Source organism: Mercenaria mercenaria, unplaced genomic scaffold (assembly GCF_021730395.1).
Source record: "Mercenaria mercenaria strain notata unplaced genomic scaffold, MADL_Memer_1 contig_4700, whole genome shotgun sequence".
Lineage (NCBI taxonomy): Eukaryota > Metazoa > Mollusca > Bivalvia > Venerida > Veneridae > Mercenaria > Mercenaria mercenaria.
Genome location: NW_026462949.1, coordinates 41,864 through 67,184, shown reverse-complemented (window position 1 = coordinate 67,184; position 25,321 = coordinate 41,864). Strand labels below are relative to the sequence as shown.

Below are 25,321 nucleotides of genomic sequence, written 5' to 3'. Positions count from 1 at the left end.
GATCGGGTGGACATCTGCCCAATAATATAAGAGAAAAGACCAAATCACCATAAATTGTGATGAAACACGGGCCATAACTCTGTTGAAAATGATCAAATCCGAAAATGCCAATGCCGTGCATAACTTGACTTGACTCTTTTGAAGTTTGGTGTAAATCCATCCATTGGTGTCAGAGGAGTTACGTAGAAAAACTTTGTGATAGACAGACAGACGGACAGGCAGACTGGCTGACAGGAAAACGTATAGTTATGAATCAATATGTCCCCACTACATGTGGGAGACATAACAAGTTTAGTCAGAAAAAAATGTTCGTTTTTGCAGGGAGTAATTTGCGTTTTAGAGTCCTAGTCATTACAAGAAGGTAAGTGACACACAATATTGTGGAAGGACAGACTCTATGTACGGAAACATAAATAATATATAAATACTGCATTCCTGAGAGGGTGATATGAAAAATGTTCACCTCGAGATATCTGAATATCGACCGAGGCGTCAGCCGAGGTCTATCTTCTTTTTTTCGAGGGGTGAACATAGGAAGGTCAAAACATTTACTGGAAAATCAACATAATAAGTTGAATAATTTATTGAAATAATCATTATGAAATAGATTATCAATAGCCAATAATAAAAACCTTGTCAGAATTGATCATTGTAGTCTTTTAATCAATGCGAAAATACTATATCACCAAACGGGAGATAAGAAAAATATTGTCACATGCGCAGAGAACTAAAATAGCATTGTTGTGCATGTGGTATTAAATTACGGATAATATCTTATGCTCAGAAAAGAAAATAACTATTTTGCGCAAGAAATATTAAATCACTTGGGAACATGATAATTATATTATTCAAGTTAAACTGATGGGAACTTTGCATTGGGCATTTATGTGAGGTATGATAGAAACGGTATACTAAATTGAAATGAATAAGGTCCTCTATATTCTCGTTCACTGTAGGGATAAAGAAGGGAGTGACAAGGTCATTGTAAATTTATTCGGCGTACCAAGACGATAACGATGAGGATGACGGCGACGTTGATGATCACGTTTATTATTCTTATTTCAGTTTTATTATCATTACTTTCATTATACGGACCCCTTCATACATACTTCTTGAGACGATGATGACGAAGACGACGACGAAGATCACGTTATTTATTAGTATCATCATTATAACAATTATCATCAATATAACCCATTTAAAAAAAAAAAAATGTTAAACCATTCACGTTTAGTTTTTCCTCAAAACACCGTCCATGTATTAAACGAAATGAACATTACCGTGTAAACCTATTACTGACAATTACATTGTGATGTATAACATGTTTTCTAGCCTAAATACCTGAAACTGAATTGATAGACACATTACACGGGAACTATTCTAAAAAATTCTAATTAGTATTATATACTAATAGGTAACAATAAACTAAGTGTGTTATCTTTTGTTAAAATAAGAATTGACAGTCCTATAATTCATATCTCAAATTTTTTGTATATACATTTTATTGAACTATGTATTTTATCATTTTAGGCTACAAAGACAAATATAGTTCTTCCCATTAGATGCAATTCTTAGTAAATTAATCTCCACTTCTCTTTTCAATAAACACATTTTCGTCATCCCAATGTGTTCGTTCTATTAAGGTTGCACTGTACGAACATGTACCAATATTACAAATTGGTGACATAATTTAAATGACAAATATTTCATTCTGCCAATTTTATGATGTTTCTTTTTACTTTTTATTGTATTGAATTATAAAGGGACGTAACCGTTATAAACATCGAACCTCAAATGCCTTCGTGGTATCATTTTAAATATATATGATTACCTGTCCACTTGAATTTTTTCTGTCTGATATTTTTTCTCCTTTTCCATTTTCCGTGTTCTCTGGGTGGCTTTCATTACTTACTGCTGATATATCTTCCATATCATCTACTATGTTTTCATTTGAGTTTTTCATCTGTAAAGGGATCGAGTTTATTGAAATGCAGTAGGAAACAAATGTGCATTAGAAAATTACGAAATATGCCTACTTTTATTCATTGAAAAACTATTTTGAAATAAGACAGACGTTTTTGCTATGTTTTGTTGAAAACAGCGCTTTAGTTCCAAACATTACACTTAAATTCTTTTAACTATTATGCAATACTCCTGCTGATACACATCATATTTTATACTATGACGGTAAAACAATATTTCAGTAAATGAACAATTAGGTGCTTATCAGATACCTGTTCACTGACTTTTGTACTGAACTTATTTTCTCCCGATGTACCGGCCCTGTCCATAGACTGTGTTTCATATGAGGGCCCAGCCTGTATAGAAAAAAGTTTAGTATCTTATTAAATATTTCGCCGTTCTTCAAACATTTGTAGCAATTAGAGAATAAATTGTACGTTGTTATATTTCAAAAGACTAATGATGAGTTTAATGAAGTCCTAAACACATGCTTCATGAAACGCCGCTAAAATGACAAATGTCTTTTGAGAATATTTGTTCTGCAACAAGAAAAATTTAGTATAACTAAATGCTGTTGTAAACCAAGCAATGCGATTAGGCACGCTACATGCAACATGCAACCCCATTCAGTAACAAACTCAATAGGAAACCGTTGTTCACCATTCTCTTGTTATCAAATCAATAATGGATGACAACATTTTATAATCCGGAGGTAAAAAGATTGTAAAAATCACCCTCTTTCGTTAAGTCTGCAGATTAGTGTGAAATTGACCTTTGTCGATAATGACCACAAAACTAATAATCTCTGAGTGTATTCAATTGCGCATTACTGTTAAACTACGTTTATATTTTCATATAGCTAAAAATAAACATGACATTGTTTTAAGACGTTTTCGTCGTTCAGTTTTGCACATGGCAGCTATTCGACATATTTACTTTCTGAAATAAAATCACTTATTAGAAATTTATCTTATTTTGCAATGCTTGATTAGGTCTACTGCATAAAAATAAAACTTTTTTTTTCTTTTTTAGCTATGGTTGCCTCTAAGTGCAGTCATACAGAACCATTTGGTCAATCCAATGATGCTACCAGACCAAAATTGATGAAAATACAGTAAGTGGTTCATGACAAGTCATTTAAGTTTTGTTATTTTTAACTATGGCGAACTTTAACTGCATAAAGCAGAACAATTTGAAAACATTCTCATCCATCAGAGGTTCATCAATAAACTAGGGCCCTATGGTAGACCTCTGGTATGCGAGAATGTTTGCGAAAGGTTTATCTAAGATACAACAGACAAACTTCAGTAAGGATCCATCAAGTGGTTCATGAAAAAACATTAGTAAGGCTTTAACATTAATAGCTCAGGTGACCCCTAATACAGTCAAGCTCGACCTTCGGAAAAATGTGAGAAAAGTCTATACACGGATGATTCTGATCAAATTAGATGACGATTCTAATTCGAGGTTTATGAGAAGAAGTCGATTAAAGATCTTTCAGGTTATCATGTAACCTGTTCTCTGGCTTTTGTACAGGACATATTTACTCCCGATCCACCGGCCATGTCACTGCGTTTCATAACTCATAACAGATGTCAGTGTCTTATTTAGATCGTAGTACTTCAAACATTTCGGACTATTAGAGAATGAAATGCATAATTTTACAACTACAGAAGTTTTAAAAGCCAGGATTATGTTTCATAAGTCCAAACTACAGATGCTTTATGAAACGCCGTCAAGATGACAAATTTCTTTTTAGAATATCAGCTTTGTAAAAAGACAAAATTAGTATAATTAAATGCTATGTACTACATAACAAGCCGGGCGATTAGGCATGCTACAAGCAACCTCCTAAATAACAATTTTAGTTGTTACCATCCGGTTTGAGCAAGATTTATCATTCCCTAGTTATCAAATCAACGACAACATTTAATAAGACCTAAAACTTTTGTTTTTCGTTAATGTAAGTTCTTGACCTCTGATGATACATGACCATAGTATTATGCATTGTCAAGAGATTAATTGTAATTGTATGCAATTGTGTAATTATTTTTGAATGACTTTAAACTTTTCATCTACTTGCTTAAACATACACATGACACTGATTTAAAATGTATGACATGTTTGCTCTGTGTTACACTTGGTAGCCTACCAACAAGTTTTCTCTTGAAGATACAAACACGTAATGAATGTTTACCTCATTTTGCGACTCCTCATTACTGCGTATAAACTTAAGGCTCTTTTTCTTTTCACTTCCTTTCTTTATATCTGAAATTATTATCATAGATTATATCTGCAGCCATTTTGTTATTTTGACTGCAGGTCCCGACTGCACTTGTGTGCAGTATAACTTTCCAGTTAAAACATTTCAAATTCATTTCAAATTTAACGTGACATTATTTGATTTCCCCGTGCAGTAGAACCAAAGCATTCGCATATCGTAGAGAGAGATTCATGCAACGATGGTAATGACTAGGGGGCGAGATTAATAAAAAACTGTTACCAGAAAATTATACTAAAAGCGATTGGATGCTGAAAGCATAAAAGAGCACGACAGTTTGCATAAAATGAAGTATTTTTACCATTCCGTATCTCATTTCTGATATTTTGGAGCCGGTTTGTCCAGTCATCTGCCGAGAACTGATAAATTACAGGAATCTCTTCACCCTTTGATCTGTGTTGTTTTGGTTCTGCGTTCACAACTGCGTGTATAACACCCTTTGCCTTTATGAACTTCCTGAATAACGCTTGACCTTCTGTCTGCACATGTCCGATAGTTTGACCATCTTTCACCATTTCAACAGAGTGGTCATCATTCACTGAACATAAAATACGGTCACCAATTTCTGGAACCCAAAGTTTATTGTAAACATGGAATCCTCTCATTGTCATTCCCCTTACGGAAAATTCAAACTGGTTTTCATCAGTATCTGAAAATGTCTGAAAAATAAAATTACTGCTTTATATATAATACACAAGTCGTATACTGACTTATTTCCTAAGATTTTCAATCCAAAGGGTTTAGACTTATTGACTAGCTCAAGGTCAAATTTCATTTCCGAACACAACACTGTGCATGTGGTCCAAATTCAAAAGCTGTAGCTTGAGTAATGTGAAAGTAGTTCACTAGATCAATTTCAAGTACAAAGTTCTTTGTACACAAAATTATGCATGTGCATCAAGTTTGAAAGCTGTAGCTTGAGAAATTTGAAAGTAGGTCACTAGGTCAATCTTAAGGTCAAAGTTTGATTCGGTACACAAAACTATGCAAGAGGTCCAAATTTGAAGGCTGTAGCTTGAGAAATGTGTAAGTAGGTCAAAATCAAGGTCAAATTTCACTTCAGAACACAAATCTATGCATGTGGTCCAAATTTGAAGCCTGTACCTTCAAAAATCTGGAAGTAGGTCACTAGATCAATGTCAAGGTCAAAGTTTGTTTCGGTACACAATCCTATGCATGTGGTCTAAATTTGAAGCCTGTAGATACAGAAATGTGAAAGTAGGTCACTAGGTCAATCTTAAGGTCAAAGTAAATTTCGGTACACAAAACTATGCAAGTGGTCCAAATTTGAAGGCTGTAGCTTGAGAAATGTAAAAGTAGGTCACTAGGTAAAAATCAAGGTCAAATCTTCTTTCGGAATACAAAACTATGCAAGTGGTCCAAATTTGAAGCCTGTACCTTCAAAAATGTGAAAGTAGGTCACTAGGTCAATGTAAAGGTCAAAGTTTGTTTCGATACACAAAACTATGCATGTGGTCCCAATTGGAAGGCTGTAGCTACAGAAATGTAAAAGTAGGACACTGGGTCAAAATCAAGGTCAAATTTCATTTCGGAACACAAAACTATGCATGTGGTCCAAATTTGAAGCCTGTACCTTCAAAAATGTGAAAGTAGGTCACTAGGTCAAAATCAAGGTCAAAGTTTTTGCGGTGCACAAAACTATGCATGTGGTCCAAATTTGAAGGCTGTAGCTTGAGAAATGTGGAAGTAGGTCACTAGGTCAAAATCAAAGCCAACTCATGTCAAGGTTCGTCTTGCCACTCAAAAATATACATGTGGTCTAAATTTGAATGTTGTAGGTTATTGACAAGAAGATTTTAAAAGCTTTTCCCTATATAAGTCTATATGAACCATGTGACCCCCGTGGCGGGGCCATATTTGACCCTAGGGGATAATTTGAACAAACTTGGTAGAGAACCACTAGATGATGCTACATTACAAATATCAAAGCCCTAGGCTTTGTGGTTTGGACAACAAGATTTTCAAAGTTTTTCCCTATATAAGTCTATGTAAACCAGATGACCCCCCAGGGCGGGGCCATATTTGATCCTAGGGGGATAATTTGAACAATCTTAGTTGAAGACCACTAGATGATGTCACATACAAAATATCAAAGCCCTAGGCCATGTGGTTTTCGACAAGAGGTTTTTCAAAGTTTTTCCCTATATAAGTCTATATAAACCATGTGACCACCGGGGCGGGGCCATATTTGACCCCAGGAAAATAATTTGAATCCTCTTGGTAGAGGACCACTAGATGATGTTTCATACCAAATATCAAAGCCCTAGGCTCTGTGGTTTTGGACAAGAAGGTTTTCAAAATTTTTCCCTATATAAATCTATGTAAATTATAGAAATAAACAAAGGGCCATAACTCACTCATAAATTGTTGAACCAGTCTGATTTTCAGAGGGACACAACTAGGGTATCAATACATCATTCTGACAAAGTTTGGTCAAAATCCCCCCAGTAGTTTCTGAGGAGATGCGATAACGAGAAATTGTTAACGGACGGACGGACGGAATGACGGACGGACCACGGACGCAGAGTGATTTGAATAGCACCATATCTAGGGGCAAATTAAACTGAAAAAAAGCTGGTGACATAGTATTTTTATTTCATTTTTCGATACATCATAATCTGATCTTTTAATACAAACCATTTCATCAAAATCTATTATTGAGAAAAAAACAAACGAAACTGTAGCGAGCGTCCTTAAGAAGATAAAGAGCGAACACAAATTTTAGCCATTTGATCTTTGGTGTGACCTTGACCATAGGCTAAATGACCTGGGTTGTGCAATCTGCATGTCATCTAGATGAGGTTAACTACTGACGCTAATTTTATCAAATTTATTCCAGTAGTTTAGAAGATACTGCGAGAAAACGAAATTTTAGCTATTTGACCTTTGACGCCAAAGTATGACCTTGACCATGGACCTAGTGTGCTCTGTTCTCGCTTATAAAAAAATGAAGCAGACACAAAGTTAACCTATTTCACCTATAACCTGCAAGTGTGATTTTGGTCTTGAACTTTGTAACCTGGGTTGTGAGCTCTGCAAGTCGTCTTGGTGAGGAAAAGAACTGACGTATGGAGCCGATACAGAAGCTATCTATCAGATGACCTTTAAGTGAGACCTTGACCTAGGACCTAATGACTTTGTTTTTTTTTCTCGTCTTGATGAGTTTAACAACTGATGCCAGTTCTATGAATATCTTCCCAGCTGTTAAGAAGATACAGAGTGAACAAAATGGACAGACCAACCAATGAATAGACAGACGCATGCGTAAATCCAATATAGCCTCTACATACTTTTTATCTGGGAGTATAAGTAGATCAGTTTCCTTTTTACTTCCTGTCATAGAATGATCATATGTTACTTGTTGAAAATAAAATACTAAGTTAACCCTTATCTTGGGTTGAGGGTGCAAGTTCAGTGGGTGGGGGTAGGGTGGGGATATTAAAAACATCATCAGGAAACACAAAATAAAAGAAACAGAGTTAGAAATATATTCATTCATTTTTGAAAGGTGTAAAACAAGGAAGGAGTTGTGGGGGGTAAATCCCAAATAAAACATCAGATGCACCACTTCACATGATGAACAACATTCCTCTAAAGTTTCATGACGTTTCGTCAAATATGTTTTGAAATACATGAGACACAATCTTTTAGGCCCTTAGAGCATATTTGGACTAAATCAAGGGCCTGAACTCTGGTCTTGCGGAATGAAATCCCACACAAAGCTCCAGGTGGAAAGCCTCACATACTGAATAATACTCCTATGGTTTCAAAACTCGAGGTCAAATACTTTCTGAGATATATGCAACCCAAACATTTACACCATTCATGCATAATTTGACTAAGTCAAGGGCAATAACTCTGGTCAGGCTGAGTGAAATCCCATCATATATATATATATTTTAATTCAGAAATTGTTCGGGAGCAAAATGACACAATTTCTGCTGTCTCTAATGCAACCTGTACACTGTATTATGTTTAAATTGAAATTAATATTCAAATATACCATTTCTTCACTTGCATCTCCATCCACAACCTTCGTAGATTTCTTTCTCAGCTTCGAAATGCCTAAAATAAAAATAATTAATGTTTGTTCCACATGGAGCTTAGAAGCTACAGAAAGATGTTCTTACAATGATGTTCATATCTTTAACAATCACAGACCTATACAGTATATAATCAAAAGATCTACAACCAATAGTCAATCTTTTCACTCAAAAAAAACTATTTCTAGACAGTGCAATTATCCTGTGCCATGAAAGTCGAAAGATGCTAGAGGAATGCAGTCTGTCCATCTATTCCTCTGTCAGTCGCATTATTTTGCCCGCATGATAACTTTGAAACTAGTAAAGAAAATGAAAGGAACTTTGTTGACTAAATGATAATTGGCAATAACTTCCCCATTATGTGAGATCCAATTATCCTTTCAGATATATAATACAACAATTGAAGAGCAGATAATTAGACACAACATGTATCATCCATAATTATATAAAAGGGAAATAATTACATGATGATGAACCAATAAAAAAAGAAAATTGACTGAGATCCCTGTCACCTAATCCTTTAGACTAGAGGTCAGAGTCTTTCAAAGGACATATTGTCATGTATTGTTGAACATATTTTCATGTAATGTTGAATATTTATGACAAGTTATTAGAATATCCATCCATGCACATAAAATAAGTGGCTGGACTAAACCAGAGCACCGGCTACGGATGCCATCGCTCGTCTGCAAGTGCTGGAAAGTATGTAAGGAAAGAGTTACAGTTCAGAATTTCTAAATACAAGAAGGGTCATAATTCTGACAAAATGCAGGTTAGAATTATGGTTCTTTTCCTACATATTCGCCTAATGATGATAAACAACAAGTGTTTCAAAGCTCTACCTCTTAAATATTTTTAAAAAAGGTGGACCTAAACAAAAAATTTAACCAAGAAACTCAAATTTTCTAAGTACAAAAAGGACCATAATTTTGACAAAATGCATATCGGAGTTTTGGTTCTTGGCCTACACACTCAACTAATAATGATAAACAAGTGTGCAAAGTTTTAGAGTTGTAGGTCTTCCAGTAGTTTTTTTTTTTTTTAAAAAAGGTGGACTTAAACAAAAAATTTTACCAACGCTAACGTGACGAAAATACCTAGAAGATTTATTTCAAAACTCAAAAGAGCTAAAATGAATCTTTTAAACCTCAGTGTGGCCTTGACCATTTAGCTAGGAGTGTGGGCCTTGCATAAGACACATAATATTGTTGTGGTGTGACCTAATATGTAATCTTGAATATCCATCCATGCATAACGAAGTAAAATAGCCTTAAATTATTTACCTCTGAACACGACCTTGACCTCTCAAATAGGGGAAGAGTCTTAAGGGCAACAAATTGTCTCATTATGGAGAACAAATATGACATATATTGAAATCCCTTGATGACTGAATAGTTATGGACCAGAAATAAAAACTAACCCTGTTATCCTTCTAGCTCAAAATGTGGCCTTGACCTTCAAGCCAGAGATCTTGGTCTTACACGCAACATATAATCTCATCATGTGGAACATCTTTTTCAGGTTATTCAACACATAATATACACACAAACACATGCAGCCCATTTCTGTATCTCCTTTTTGCTTTCGTAGCTTGCTATATATGAGATGGAATTAAGGAATTATTGAACTCACAGCCAAAGGATAAGGTATGAATTTATTTGAAACTGGATTAAGTTAGTTTGTGCAAGACTGATCTCAGTGGTATTCCAACTCCACACATGGACTGGAACTGTAGCAATCTGCCTGAGACAAGGAGAAAATTCCAAGAAAACTGTGAACTTATATTTAAAGGGCCTCTAGTTGAAAAAGAAGGAACTGTTCACATTACATATTTGTTACTATGGATGGGAGAAAAAGGCCGACATATCTATGGGACATTAAGTTTGTCAGCCGATGACAAGAAAAGGTACACCCAATATGTGAGGCAGTTAAGGTACACCTGTAGCCAAAAATAAACTCTGTGTTTGCTCGGTTAAAATTCTATCATGAAGTACAGGGAAAAAATACATTTGAGGAACTTATTACAAAGTTGAGACTGCTTGCAACAGACTGCAATTTTCATGACAAGGATGAAATTATCCGAGATAGAGTAGTTTTCGGAGTCAAATCATTAAGAATGAGAGAAAAAATGATAAATGAGGGTGACAAATTGACACTTGATAAAGCAGTGGAAATATGTCAATATTTGGAATATGCCCTGGAGCAACTTCATGAGATAAACCAGACACAGGCCACAGGCTGCATTATCAATGCAGTGAGAGCTAGTAGGAACACGCAGGAGCTACAGGATACTGGTCACAATTTCTCAGGCCAGCTAACTGGTCATAAAACCTCAGGCCCTCAGGAATGGTAGATTGGGCGTCAGGGAAGACACCGCCAATAAAAGACGTAACAGCTGTTCGAACTGTAGGAAAGACATGGAATAACTCAGTTCTGCCCTGCAAAAGGGAAACAGTGTTTTAAATGTAAACAAGGAACCATTTCGGATTAATATGTAGATCTATTGTTCATGAAATCTGTGAGGATAGCGCAGACAGTGAAAATGTATTTGCTGATAGTGTTGAATCCAAAGTAACAAATGGGCAGGTATTTGCAGAGATAGAGGTTGGTCCTACTAAACAGTGTGTAAAATTCAAATTTGATACCGGTAGTCAGGTAAATATTTTACCATTTACTGTATTTCAGAGTCTAGGCATCAAGTCAGTCCTTGAAAAGTCAAACACGAGGTTATCCGCATACAATGGGAATGAGCTGAAGTTAAGGGGATGTTTAACACTCCATTGCATACACCCGGGATTAGGACATAAGGGGGGGGGGGTGTTCTTTACCATGTAGTAGATACTATGTCACCTCCATTGTTTGGGCTCCAGTCCAGCATAGACTTTGGTCTAATTGAGCCTACATATTCTGTAGAATCCGAGACCCATCAAGTACCTCTCTCAAAAAGGTTAGTACTTTAAGAGCATTCAAAGGTTTTTCAGGGTATAGGACTCTTCCCTGGAGAATGCACTATTCACATTGACCACTCCGTAACACCAGTAGTCCACCCACCCCGTAAAGTCCTCGTAGCATTACAAGATAGAGTCAAACAGGAGTTGGACAGAATGGAAAATTTAGGTGTTGTTGCTAAGGTTAACGAACCTACAGACTGGGTAAGCTCCATAGTTGTGGCAGAGAAACGCCAGGGACATATAAGAATATGTCTTGACCAGAGGGATCTGAACAAAGCCATCCTCCGTCCTCATTATCCTATGAGAACTCTAGATGACATTCTGCCGCTACTAGCAGGGGCCAAATATTTTATAAAGCTTGATTCAAGATCAGGTTATTGGGCATTAAAACTCACTGAGCACCCATCGATTCTTTCTACGTTCAATACTATGTTTGGCAGATATCATTACCTAAGACTTCCATTTGGGTTGCAATGGTGTCGCGGTTTGCACCAAATTTATCAAAAGTCATAGCCACAATAAGAAAACTACTGTCTAAAGATGATGATTTCTGTTGGGAAAAGCCCCAAATGAACGCTTTTCAATTGCTTAAGGATATAATCACAGACCCAGGTCAGGTCTTGGCTTATTACGATCATAGCAAAACGCTGACTTTGCAAGTTGATGCCAGCAAGAAAGGTTTAGGGGCTACCCTCCTTCAAAAAGGAAAACCATTTGCAGATGCATCTAAGTCTCTCGCCCCTTCCGAAATGAATTATGCACAAATAGAGAAGGAAATGTTTGCAATTTTATTTGGGTGTAGGCGCATTTTACTTATGGTCGGAAGGTTGATGCGCAAACTGATCATTTGCCATTGATTTCAGTTTTTAAGAACCCCCTGTTTGCAGCCCCTGCTCACTTACAGCGCATGCTCCTTCAGTTACAGAGGTATTAAATTGTGCTTAAACATTTTTCTAGCATTTATCCTGTTGCCTTAAGTAGGAAGTCTCTTGAGGGCACATAACCAGAACTATCTGAGGGCATAGACTTGCAAGTGAACATAGTAATTTCAAGTTTACCAGTCTCTGATAGAAAAATGCAAGAAATAAAATCCTTAACTTTTCAAGACAGCCAATTGACCCTATTGAGTTCTGTTATACTTCAGGGTTGGCCAGAAGCCAAAAATCATTGTCCACCACAAATTCAGGCCTATTGGAACTACAGAGATGAGTTAGCTGCAGTTGATGGCTTAATCACGAAGGGCAATAAAATAATCATGCCCAAAGTAATGAGGTCAAAGATGTTAGAGTTAATTCACTCAGGTCATATGATGGTAGAAAAATGTTTTAGGAGGGCAGCTGATGTGATGTTTTGGCCATGTATTTCTGCAGACATAACAAACATGATACCTAATCGTAGCATCTGTCTGCAGCTTAGGGATTCAAATCCTAGCGAGCTTTTGGTCCCTACAGAAGTGTCTGATTACCCATGGCAGATCATATGTACAGATCTATTCACCTAAGAAATTAAAAACTATGTGACTGTAGTTGATTACTATAGCAGGTATTTTGAGGTCAAAGAGATCCCAGACATGAAAAGCCATACAGTTATTAACAGAATAAAAGCTAAAATGGCCAGAAAGGGAATAAGTGAAAAGGTTATATCTGACAATGGGCCCTGTTATAGCTCACAGGAGTTTGCAGATTTTGCAAGGAAATGGGACATTAAGCACGAAACCTGTAACCCATACCATAAGCAGTCAAACGGTCTAGCTGAAAAAAAAATATGTCTCTGTTTACAGGAACATTCTGACAAAAGCTAAGGCAAGTAAAGGGGATCCACTAATAGGAATTTTAGAGTACAGAATAACCCCTCTAGAATCAGGTCTCTGCCTTGCTCAGTTGCTTATAGGGTCTGTACTGACCACCTCAAGAGATAATCTCACTCCCTAAATTTTCTCTCCAACTCTGGTCAAGAAAAATTAAAATTAGCAAAGGGAAGGGGAAATCTTATTATGACAGGCAGACCAAATCCTTAGAGCCTCTTAGTATAGGTCAAACAGCTCGGATACAACAGCTGAATAAAACTTGGCAACCAGCAGTTGTAACTTAGCTGAAAGGCACAATTACAGGTCTTATTCAGTTTGCACTCAAGATGGTGCTATTTATAGATGCAATAGACAGGAACTGCTCAAAACTAATGAACCCAGTCCGGAAACAGGTGCTCTAGATCCTGAAATACAAACACCCTCTCATACAGATGAAACACCTTTGATGTCTGAAATCAAAGAGGCAAGTGTTTCACAGGTCCCTGCTAATACCTCTCAAAATGTGGATTCAAGCATTTACTAGTATGTTACCAGAACCGGAAGAACAGTGATACCAAGGATAATTGAATCATCTGACTGTCAATCTACACGATTTGGTAGTCAGGTGATAATGACTATGAAGTTCATGGACAATGGTAGCTACAGGATAAGGGTCATTTGTGAAAGGAAGTAATGACTATTTAATCTTGAAGAAAATATGTTTCTTACTGCATAGTCATTACAGATCAGTGGACCTATTAGCCTGAATAACTGTTGTCATAAGATTTTGCATTATTTTTTATGAATAATTATATATGTATATGTTGTTTTCTTAAAGAGGAGAGATGTAATAGTTTGTATATAGTAACCTGATCCAGCAAGCCTGGAAGAGTTATGTGCCCTTCACCTATATAATGCAATGTATGCTGTATCTGGGCCTCACTTGAGTTTAGCAAGGAACTACTACACATTAAACATAGTTAGAACACAATCGTTGTCGTTCTATTTATTACTCTATCCTAGTAACATAATACTATACACCAAGTTTGGTGACAGTATGAAAACCCTACCTAAAGATTATAAACCAGAAACAACCTTTCTGATGATACAAGAAAAATATCAATTTTCAACAACTGACCTTTTACCAAATAAATAAATGAAAATAAAGCCTTGACCAGAATTAGAAACAGTACTTTTCAGCTGTCCTCTAGAATTTTTACATTTCAAGTTCTTTCAATAAATTAAGATCTGGTGGTCACACCAAGGAATTTTGATGAAATAAAAATTTGTAAATTCAAAGTCTTGCCATATATAAACTGTGGAATGTTTTTGATAACGCTTTAATTGCGCAACCCTAAAGGAAACAAGAGCACCGCATGCGGGTACCATCGCTCGTCTGCAAGTGCTGGACAATATATAAGAAAAGAGTTACACTTATTGGCCTTCTTACTTAAAGCTATAGTAAGTATCCAAGAAAAGTGAACTTAAACAAATACAAAAAAAAAGGAATCAGGAAATACTGACTTTCTAAGTACAAAAAGGGTCATATTTCTGTTTCTTGGTCTGTATAGTTATTTAATGGTGGTAAATAAGTGTGCAAAGTTTCAAAGCTATAGTTCTCACGGGTGATAAGAAAAGGCGCAACTAAACAAAATTTTAACCAAGAAACTCAATCTTTCAAGGTACAAAAAGGGCCATAATTATGACAAAATGCATTTCAGAGTTATGGTTCTTAGCCTACATAGTCAATTAATGATGGTAAACAAGTGTGCAAAGGTGAACCTAAAAAAATTACCCACGCCGAGGCCCATGATCAAGTGAAAATAATACCGCATAGATCTTTTTTTTCAAAAATCAGACGAGCTAAAAAATAAAAATTCATTTTGTATGTAAGTATAAAGCATAATTATGATATTTTTGTACAACATAAATATGTATAATATAAATGAAATTACCTGAGGTTATTGCCTTTTTAAATTTAATCATTCTGTAGTCCTTCTTGCTTCTAAAAACAAACATGACAGGCACTTCTTCTCCTTTCTTCCCACGATGTTTTTTTGGCAATCCTATAACTACAGCTTCAATAGTTCCATCTGCTTTAACCCAGTCTTTGAACTTATTAGGAGCTTCTGTTGCAACTTTCCCAACTGACTGATCATCTTTTAATACATCAATTGCACCAGAACGAAGGGCACATGACAGTCGCTGACCTCCTTTAGGCACCCACTTGTCAGCATTACAATGAAATCCTCTGACAGTCAGGCCCAACACAGAAAATATGAGACTTTCCTCGGACATGCTGCACCTAGGTAGAGATTCTTACAATGTAATGATGATGATTGATAATACAAGTTTAAAAATAGAGTCTGCTTTTAGTACAAGTACATGTCTCGGGGGAGACTCTATACCACTTCATTTAAACAAATAAGTGAACTGATATGCAATATCCAGCAATTATCCCCAAGACATTTTGTAATATGTTTTTGGAAAATAGAAAAGGAAAGTATCAAAACTGTATAAGAAAATAGTATGTAAAGTCATAATCAAATAAACAGGAAAACTCAACAACAACAAGTGTGTGTGTACATGCAGACTTGGGGCTGATGTGTCAGTAATTGATTACATTACAATTACTTTGATATTTTCTAATTACAATTACATTTGATTACTCTACATTTGCATCAGTAGTTGATTACATTACATAACTTGCACTCAAGCAATCATGATTACATTTGCTTACTTTCAATATAACCATTTGTTTGGACGACAGAAATATAGGTATATATAATTGAATATATAGATTTTAACTTTATTTATAGATTTGATAACTATTGCAATTAATGATTCATTAATCTGGAAACCCAGAAACTTAATTTTTTGGCATTGTATCTCACTATATGGTATTATTGTACTAATAATCATCATTAACTTGTGAAATTAAGCTGTGACAAACAAACTAAGAACATAATTTCCATTTTCTAATATTCAGTATTTACGCTTTCATGTATTTTTATATATGTATTCCCAGAAATTACAGATGGGCACATTTTACATTTGGCCTTTATGGACCCAGAACAACCCTTGGGTATAGTATAGAAATAGTCCAGCACCCACTTTGACATCTTTCAGAAGTGTTGAAAGAACTGTTTGGTTGAAATTATATCATGCAGAGAAGGGACTGCTCACAACAATCCTACTGATGTGAATGCAAGGGGGTAGTAACTGGGGCGGCAGGTGCCGCCCCAATATTTCGAGGAGCGGCTAAATGCTGAACTCGTAAATGACTAGAAAATATAATTGAGAATTAATACAGCGGTCTTCCCTTGCCAACAGTCAATTCACTAGTATCATGAAGTGCATCGGCGACTGCTATGTACACAGAATCTTGCAATATCGCTAACACCTTGCAAGATCACCTTGGTCAAAGGATGTTGTACAAAACTGATAATCCATAACAACCAAAGGTCGCTGTATTTTCACGCCCTGCAGACTCTGAATATAGGTGATACATTTATTAATTGGAGCTGCTTTTGAGAAAAGCGCATGTCTCCCACAACTGCCTAATCAACTAAATAGCAAGTCAGTCTTTATATACTGTTTACTCTCTGCAAATATACATTTGAAGAGTAAAAAGGCTGATTTTAAGTATTTCAATGGTCATAATTCTGAAGTGCCTCAGGCGATTTGGCTAGTTAATGAACTTGGCCAAGGAGTTATGGTCAAAAACATTTAGGTCAAGTTTGGTGAAGATTGGATGAGAAATGTTCACCTTAAGAGTGCTGACAAGAGTAAAAAGCTGATTTTCGGTAATTCAAGGGCCATAATTCTGAAGTGCCTGGGCCGATTTGGCTAGTTATCAAACCTGGCCGAGGAACTTATGGTCAAACACATTTTATTCAAGTTTTGTGAAAAACAAGAGCACCGCCTTGCGGGTGCAGAAGCTCATCTGATTTTTTGTCACTGTATAATATTGTCCTAACCATAATTTTCTAAGTCCTAAAGTGGCCATAATTCTTGCAAAAAGCAATGTAGAGTTACGGTACTTGCTGTGCAGAGTCAACTTTTAATGGCACATAAATGTTCCAAGTTTTAAAGCAATAGCTTTGACTGTTAAGAAGAAAAGTTGACCTAAACATAAAACATAACCATGAAATCTGATATTTTCTAAGTCCAAAAGGGGCCATAATTCTTGCAAAAAGCAGGACGGAGTTATGTTTCTTGCTGTACAGAGTCAGCTTTTCATGGTGAACATGTGTTTCAAGTTTTAAAGCAATGGCTTTGACAGTTAGGAGAAAAGCTTACCTAAACACAAAACTTAACCAAGAAATCTGATTTTCTAAGTCCAAAAGGGGCCATAATTCTTGCAAAAAGCAGGATGGAGTTATGTTTTTGCTATGCTGAGTCAGCTTTGATGGTGAACAAGTGTTGCAAGTTTCAAAGCAATAGCTTTGACAGTTTAGGAGAAAAGTTCACCTAAACATAACATTTAACCAAGAAATCTGATATTTTCTAAGTCCAAAAGGGGCCATAATTCTTGCAAAAAGCAGGATGGAGTCATGTTTCTTGCTGTACAGAGTCAGCTATTGATGATGAACAAGTGTTGCGTTTTAAAGAAATAGCTAGGAGAAAAGCTGACCTAAACGTAAAACTTAACCAGGCAACACCAACGCAGACACTGATCAAGTGATGACAATTAAAAAATCAGATGAGCTAAAAATGAGAAAAACAAGGAGCTGCGTTCAATAAACGCTTGATGCCCCCGGTGGCATCCTTGTCGACACAAAGCAACCTAAGTCCAAAACGAGGTCAAGTTCAAGGTCAAGGTCAAACTGTGGTCAGGTGATGTCTGAAGATGAGGAATGGTCACAGGTTACATCTGCATTAGTATCAAGTCATTCTAGTAAGGGGTACTAGTATTGATGCTAGACAAAACGGTCCCATTTGCAATTGGTTAATCTCGTACGGACGGACGAACGAATGAACGGACAGGACAATCACTATATGCCTCCCGCATCAGTAGATGCCGGGGGCATAAAAAAGTGGACAAGATTTGTGACAGACAGACATACACACAGACTAGAGTAAATCAATATGTCTCCCACACCACTGTGTGGTGGGAGACATAATGAAAGTTAATCATATTTAATTGCTTACTGCCAAACAGATTATAGATACTTGCAATTAATGTTGTGCCTCAGATTCAGCCGAAAAAGGTAGCTACTACATAAAAATGGAAAATACCTTTATAATGCAATTTAATGACTAACATGCCATAAGGATTGGATTACGCCTTAAAGACAAGGTCTTGTGCTCGATCCCCTACTTACATTACAGGTTCTATCTTGGCAAAACCGCCTCGGTAGCCTAGTGGTAGAGCGTCTGCTTCCAGTGCCGGAGGTCATGGGTTCGATCCCCGGCCGCGTCATACCAAAGACATAAAAAATGGTACTAGCAGCTTCCTTGCTTGGCGCTCAGCATTAAGAGGGCAGTGCTATGACTGGTCAGCCCGGTGTCAGTATAATGTGACCGGGTGGGGTATCATGTCACGTGTCTATGGCGTGATATTCCGGTGAAGCAGCACTATAAAGTTGGGCATTGTGCTCACTGCTACAAGTAGACACCGTCGTTTATATGACTGAAAAATTGTTGAAAAAGACGTTAAACCCAAACACATGCACACAAACACACTATCTTGGCAAGACATTGTCCGTATCTAACATCGTACAACCATTACAGTGTTTAAACACACTAAACTGTAAATAGCGCTCATACTCGAGAAAACAAAACAAGTATGTTCAGCAGCTACTGAGCAGTCCAAGAAGTCGTTAGATTGCACCATTTACTCAAGCTTTATGCAATTTTTCCCGGACCCCGTTGATGTGAGGGGTTACCGCCTCCCAAACCAACCTCCTTCACCGCCCCAATGCTCAAATCGTCCCTACGCTCCTGGAATTTTCTATTATTTTTAATATACTGAACTGAGATCTCCATTTAATACAGTATAGCTTTGGTCATCTTTTCCATTATAAGTTTAAAATTCACATCTAGAAACAAGCTTCCCAAGATTTTGTTACTATAAATCAGAATAATAATGTATTCTCTTTTCAAAAACATTCAGCTTTTTAAATTTCTATCAAATACTTTTCATTCATTGATGTTTTTACATACACACTCATTTAGTCAGTAAAAGATAGCCTCGAGTTTTATTTGATGACATATGAAAAATAACACAACAAGCAATCATTTAAAATGTATGTCAGAATGTCTGTTTTGCATGCCAGTAAAAGAATAACATGAAAATTTATACAATAATTCAAGTCTAAATGTATGCAAAATTTATTAACCTATCCCCTATACCCTAAAATCCATTATACCCTAAAGCACTGTACTCCCTCCCGTCGTGTACTGGCTGGCGACCCAGAATTTCGGACGACCAAGAAAATCGGACAGTTGTGTAAACGCTTATTTTGGCATTATTTTTTATCATTTGTTGTCAAGTACACAGACGGTGACAGACCCTTGCTTTATGCGCAACATCCGCTGCAACAATTGCAAATTGGTAAGTAAAACTTACAAAATTCGAATATTTACATTTGTTCACGAAATGTTGCGACAGCTATCGCTGGGGGAAGCTGCATGTGCTTTCAGTGCGCATGCGCATACTTGTTTTGAGGCCCCAACATTATTCAAGAGGTACTCATCTACAATCTGCTAAATGCAAACATGAAAACTGCGTGTTTTAAAACAAGTGTCAAGGTTTTCTCGTCAATAACACGAGTTAAATTCGTTAAAACAATTTTTTTACTTAAAATTTTGTGTCGTTTATAGGCTAGCTGAATGTTTTAACGTCTCGACAGACTTATATCAAACATTAATAGTTGAATGTAAACAAGGTAAACATGTCTTTTTATCATTAACGCCGACCTAAAAGTGATTCTGCATGACAAAAATGATGATAATAGTTTTCCTACTGTCCGATTTCTGGGTCCTTCAACACGCTAAAAACGTTAAATTTAGTTCAAGATCAAGATACAAGAATCTTTATTTTGAGTCGGATGTTTTAACAATATAACATTAGCCTTAGTAATAAGCTATTTGCCGACTATTAAACAAAGACATAAGAAACATTTAAAATAATAAACAGACTGTAACTAAAAGATTAAGTTATGATTATAAAATACATATTCATATACATTTAAAACATTGCATATAGTATAAAGAAACATGACAAGCAAAGTAAGGGTCCATAAGTAAGATAATAAATTATTAAAATTAATCATATTAGACACTATTTTCATATACATATATACACGTACATAACATACATATACATTACCCACACATATAATATACATACTCATAAAAATTTTAATCTAAAAGCACATGAAATATAGCACATTTAAGCACATTTAAAATTGAAAAATTGTGGGAAAGCTGCTGCTCCTGACGAATGGCCTAAAAACTGCTATAAAACTACATGTAAATAAGAAACTGAATATGCAAAACCAGGAAAGAAAAAAGTCTTAAGAAATCAAATACCCCCTCAAATTAGATTTGTGAAGAACTGATCAGCAACTATCTCACAGAGAGTCAAAATACAGTATAGTCTAGCGGCATGCTAACTAGCTGACAAAAGCTGGAGCTAAAGACTGAGTCATTATAAGACAAGGTTAAAAATACATAGTTTATTGGCATGCTGACTAGCTAACCAAAACTGGAACTGAAATTGAAAGATATAAAATAAAAGCAACAAGAGGACTAAAAAGCAAGCAAAAAGGAAGCATGCAATAGGGCATTAAGATGAAATGTAACTGAGGATGGGAAATACAGGGATAAATAACTAGTGGCACATTGAACATTTGCAGCTTGGGCCGACCCATGTCCGGATCAGCCTAACAAACTCCTTGTAGTTGTTTACTTGGCGTATGTTGTTTGGCAGACTGTTCCAGACCTGGGTCGCCTCAAACCAGAAAGATCTCTTACCGTAGGTAGTTGTCCTTACGTTTGGAATTTCGACTGTGTTGCTGTACCTACAAGAGTATTTAGAGTTTTTGAATGTGACTAAATCATGTAGATACATGTATGGTGGTGAAAGGTTGTACAAACATTTAAAAGTTTCAATGGCTAAAGTTCTTAATCTGCCAAGGTGTAGTGTTGGCATATTCACTCTATTGAGGAGTTCACTATATGATGAGTCAAAATCATTATAGACGATCCTTAAGGCTCTGTGCTGTAATTTTTCTAATTTATCTGTATTTATTTTACTGCAGAAGTGCCAGATAACTGGACAATAGTTCCCCTCTTTCAGGCCTCAGTGACGTGGTCAGTTAATTTTTATATACAAAAAAATTCGCGTTTTGCGACACCGAAGAACTGAACTTGATTCAGGTAACATTTCATGGATCTTGAATTAAAAATGAAAATTTGTCAGCTGAAAAGGCTGTAAAATTGTCCAAATCTGGGTCCCCAACCAGTAAAAGCCAGCAGTGGTCGCTAGCTACTACGACGTATCCTATTCATATAAGTCGAACTAATCCGACGTATACAGTTTGTCTTATATTGTGACGGTTAAACTGCGGTGGCTGCAAAAGTCAGAAATTAAAAAGCAGCCACTCAGTGACAGTAAGCTTGTCTAGATTCAGTCTCGGATCAGATTCAGCCGAAGGGCGGTCGGCGATTTCGCCGGCTACTGAAGGATTTACCGCCAGCTACTTTACTTTTCTCAAATTAACCAAAAAACTGAACTTTAAAATTGCTATGAAATTAATGGTCGAATGAAAACTTTTTAAACAAACCGCTATCTTGTTTTTACTAAGATAACGCCGATTTACGCTCTGACACGAGATCAATGGAGTGTAGGTGAATTCCAACTAGGCTAGTCAACGAAACAATTGTGGTAGAACTAATTGCAACAGAAGTTTTATTTACACTGCGCGAAAGTACCTACATTTATGTACATTATGTAAAAAGTCCCGCTCATATTACTATGTAATAACTCGAGAAAAGGAGTTTAAAAATGAAAAACACCAAGTTTTTAAAGATGTCGCGTACGGAACACCATACCCGAGAATTTTGACTGTCACGCGCTGAAATCGATGACGTCATTGTAAAAGTATCATGGCGGCACCCGTGTAAAATTTTGAAAGATTTCAATATCATCGTAGAAACACCGCATTTGGCGTGAAGAGAAGGTATCTATAGTTATAGAACTGTTTTATATAACATGTGAACATTTTAGTTTCAATATCAAGTCATTTTTTCTAGGAATGAGAAAATGATGAACGATTTGCAATCGCATAGAACTGTACAATATTTTGTTTTGTATTGAGTCTTTTAAAATATTTTTACATGAAATATAATCAAATAAATTATTAAACACAATGTTACTAAGCTCTGAATATTGAAAAATACACATTTTGAGTGGGTAATACCTGTCCGACTTTTTAAACTACGGAAGCGGATACGGACCATAATTTTGTTATTTATTACAAAATATAAAAACGTCGATTTAAATTATTTGTGTCTCATACTTTCGGTGTATTAACACTCATACATTCTTATTCAGATAGAAGAAAGCTGGTAACGAGAAGAATTGTTTTGTGAATATGTAGAATTTGGCAATACACCGAATTATTGCAACAAAATGTAAGTGAAATACGTAAATTTGGCGAGCGCCACTATATATAAGAGTATATCTTACCAGAAATAATAATTAAGGAGGCAACACAACAGGGTATTCCCAATCTATTATCTACAGCTTACTTTATGCATTATTTACATACTAAAACAGGAACAATGTACACCATGTAAATGAAATTCTGTATTAAAGTATAGTCGTAACGTATCAACATGATGAGAATTTTACGATAGTATCATATTTATAAAAAGCAGTTTCAACTGTTCCTGGCCAATGTGACCTTGACCTTTGATCTAATGACCTCAAAATCAATAGCGATCATCTGCTGGTCATGGCCAACCTAACTATCGATTTTCCTGACACTAGGCCCAAGCGTTCTTGCCCGGAAACCATTTTACTGTTCCTGGTCACTGTGACCTTGACCTCTGACATACTGACCTCAAAATCAATAGGGGTCATCTACTGGTCATGATCAATCTCCCTATCAACTTTTGTGACCCTAGGCCTAAGCGTTCTTGAGTTATTATCCGGAAACCGTTTAACTGTTCAGGGTCAAAGTGACCTTGACCTTTAACATACTAACCTCAAAATCAATAGGGGTCATCTGCTGGTCATGGCCAACCTCCCTATCAACTTTCATGATCCTAGGCCCAAGTGTTCTTGAGTTATCATCCGGAAACCGTTTTACTATTCAGGGTCACTGTGACCTTAACCTTTGACATACATACCTCAAAATCAATAGGGGTCATCTGCTGGTGATGAACAACCTCCCTATCAACTTTAATGATCCTAGGCCCAAGCGTTCTTGAGTTATCATCCGGAAATGGAGTGGTCTACATTCCGACCGACCGACATCTGCAAAACAATATACCCCTCCTTCTTCGAAGGGGGGCATAAAAATACACATAGGATCACAAGTTTCTATCATGATGTTACATCCGATAGTAAACTATAAATCCAATTTAAAGTTGCAAATTGAAAAAGGTAAATTTTGCATATATTTTATCATCATGATAAAGTCTTATGGCCTAATATTTTCTTGAAGAGTGACTTTATTTCTGTGTTTAAATATTTAATATCTTTTAATTGCAGGATATATCTTAAGTTATCCTATTTTGCACATTGTCTAAAAGTGGGTTGGGTTTGGTGCCTTTGCCTGTTTTTATTTTCGAAAAATGCTTTAAAATAAGAGCTGCTTTGGCAACAGTTGTAATATTTTCTTAAATGCAGACTTTTTATTGATTTTTTATTTAAATTGCACTAGAAAATCTCGTAAGAAATGACAGAAATATCCGAAAATCACGATCGCGAAAACGGGTGACAAATATGGAAAAGGAAAGAAAGCATTAAATTCTTGATAAAATACTTGTTTTCAATTTCATTTCTATTCAATACTTATAATTTCTGCTTATTTAAAGCATTTTTATTGGGCCAAATGTTAATAAATTTGTTACAGACCGTAACGGCCGACCGGCTCATATAAATCGTATCAAGCACATAAAATACCGATTTTAATTATCCAGTTTGTTGTTCAGTATTAAGACGGCAAGACATATAACAATACGACATAAGCTGTAGGCCGTACCGCTAATTAACAAGTGGTACAAACACAACAATAGGCTGCTCATCGCATTGTTTATCAATAAACTTTTACACACTGATCAGTAAACACCTCTGATAATGATGTGCTACAAACCGCGAGATGACTACGTGTCAGTCAGCACGTGGCGTGATTGACATCTGTCAGTAGCTAATTAATAAACGACGCTCTGCCTACTGCCATACTTCCGCTTGTGGCGGCGAACAATATTGAAATTCACCGCGATTTTGATTGACAAGAGGCAGAACTTTCGAACTCGAGACGCTTCAAAGAAAATTTCGCCGGGCCAAGCCGACGCACGGGACACTTTCTTTGCGGGTCAAATACGAGTTTTTCTCAATTTTCGCGGGTCAAAACTCAGAACCTCGGGTCAACCGAACGCTCTGGAAGTGGGTACCAGATTTATTTTTTTATTTAATAACAATAAAAAAGTAAGAGTCGGCGGTAAAAAATAGGGCCGGTCGGTTTCCACACACATTATTTTTATTTAGTCTAAGTATAAATATATTGCAGATTCATTTAGCACATACATTGTTCAGTAATCTTATTTTCCTTTGGTTTATTTTGATAATCATGTCTATACTACTATTACACAATATGCTTTACAAAAAAAATCTAGTCAACATGTAACACAACAACAATGTATCCATCAGTTCTCATATTCAAAGTGATGATATGAAAATAATCACATGTGCAGAAAACAAGAATAGCATTTCTATGCATGTAATATGAAATTACTGGGAAATATGATAAAATATTCAAGTTAAACCAAAGGACATTTTTATGGACAGCAGTTAAAATATACAATACTATGTGCAATGCATTTTAACACCGTCTGGTCTCAGAACACCATTCTGTCCATTAAACTGATATTCAACTTCAACGCATTGTCTTTTGACACAATTTAATACAAAACTTTCTGTCATCCTTTGAACATGTAACGGTGCATTAAAAACTTGCTGAAATGTTTTTTTTTTGGGTTTCTTGTTGGGTTTTACGTCGCACCGAGCGAGGTTATACAGCATCTTCCAGTTTTGATA

The 25,321-nt window shown here is 36.1% G+C and overlaps 1 protein-coding gene across 1 annotated transcript; it reads right to left on the bottom strand.

The window, feature by feature from the left end:
* Positions 1-2,234: 2,234 nt before the first annotated feature.
* LOC123534505 (uncharacterized) lies at positions 2,235-15,431 on the bottom strand (the record flags this gene model as incomplete). Its single annotated transcript, XM_053535308.1, is given in 5 exon segments — positions 2,235-2,318; positions 4,160-4,230; positions 4,545-4,902; positions 8,268-8,329; positions 15,000-15,431. Coding segments are annotated over 5 exon segments (918 nt in total), but the record flags the coding sequence as incomplete, so codon positions are not given.
* Positions 15,432-25,321: the final 9,890 nt, after the last annotated feature.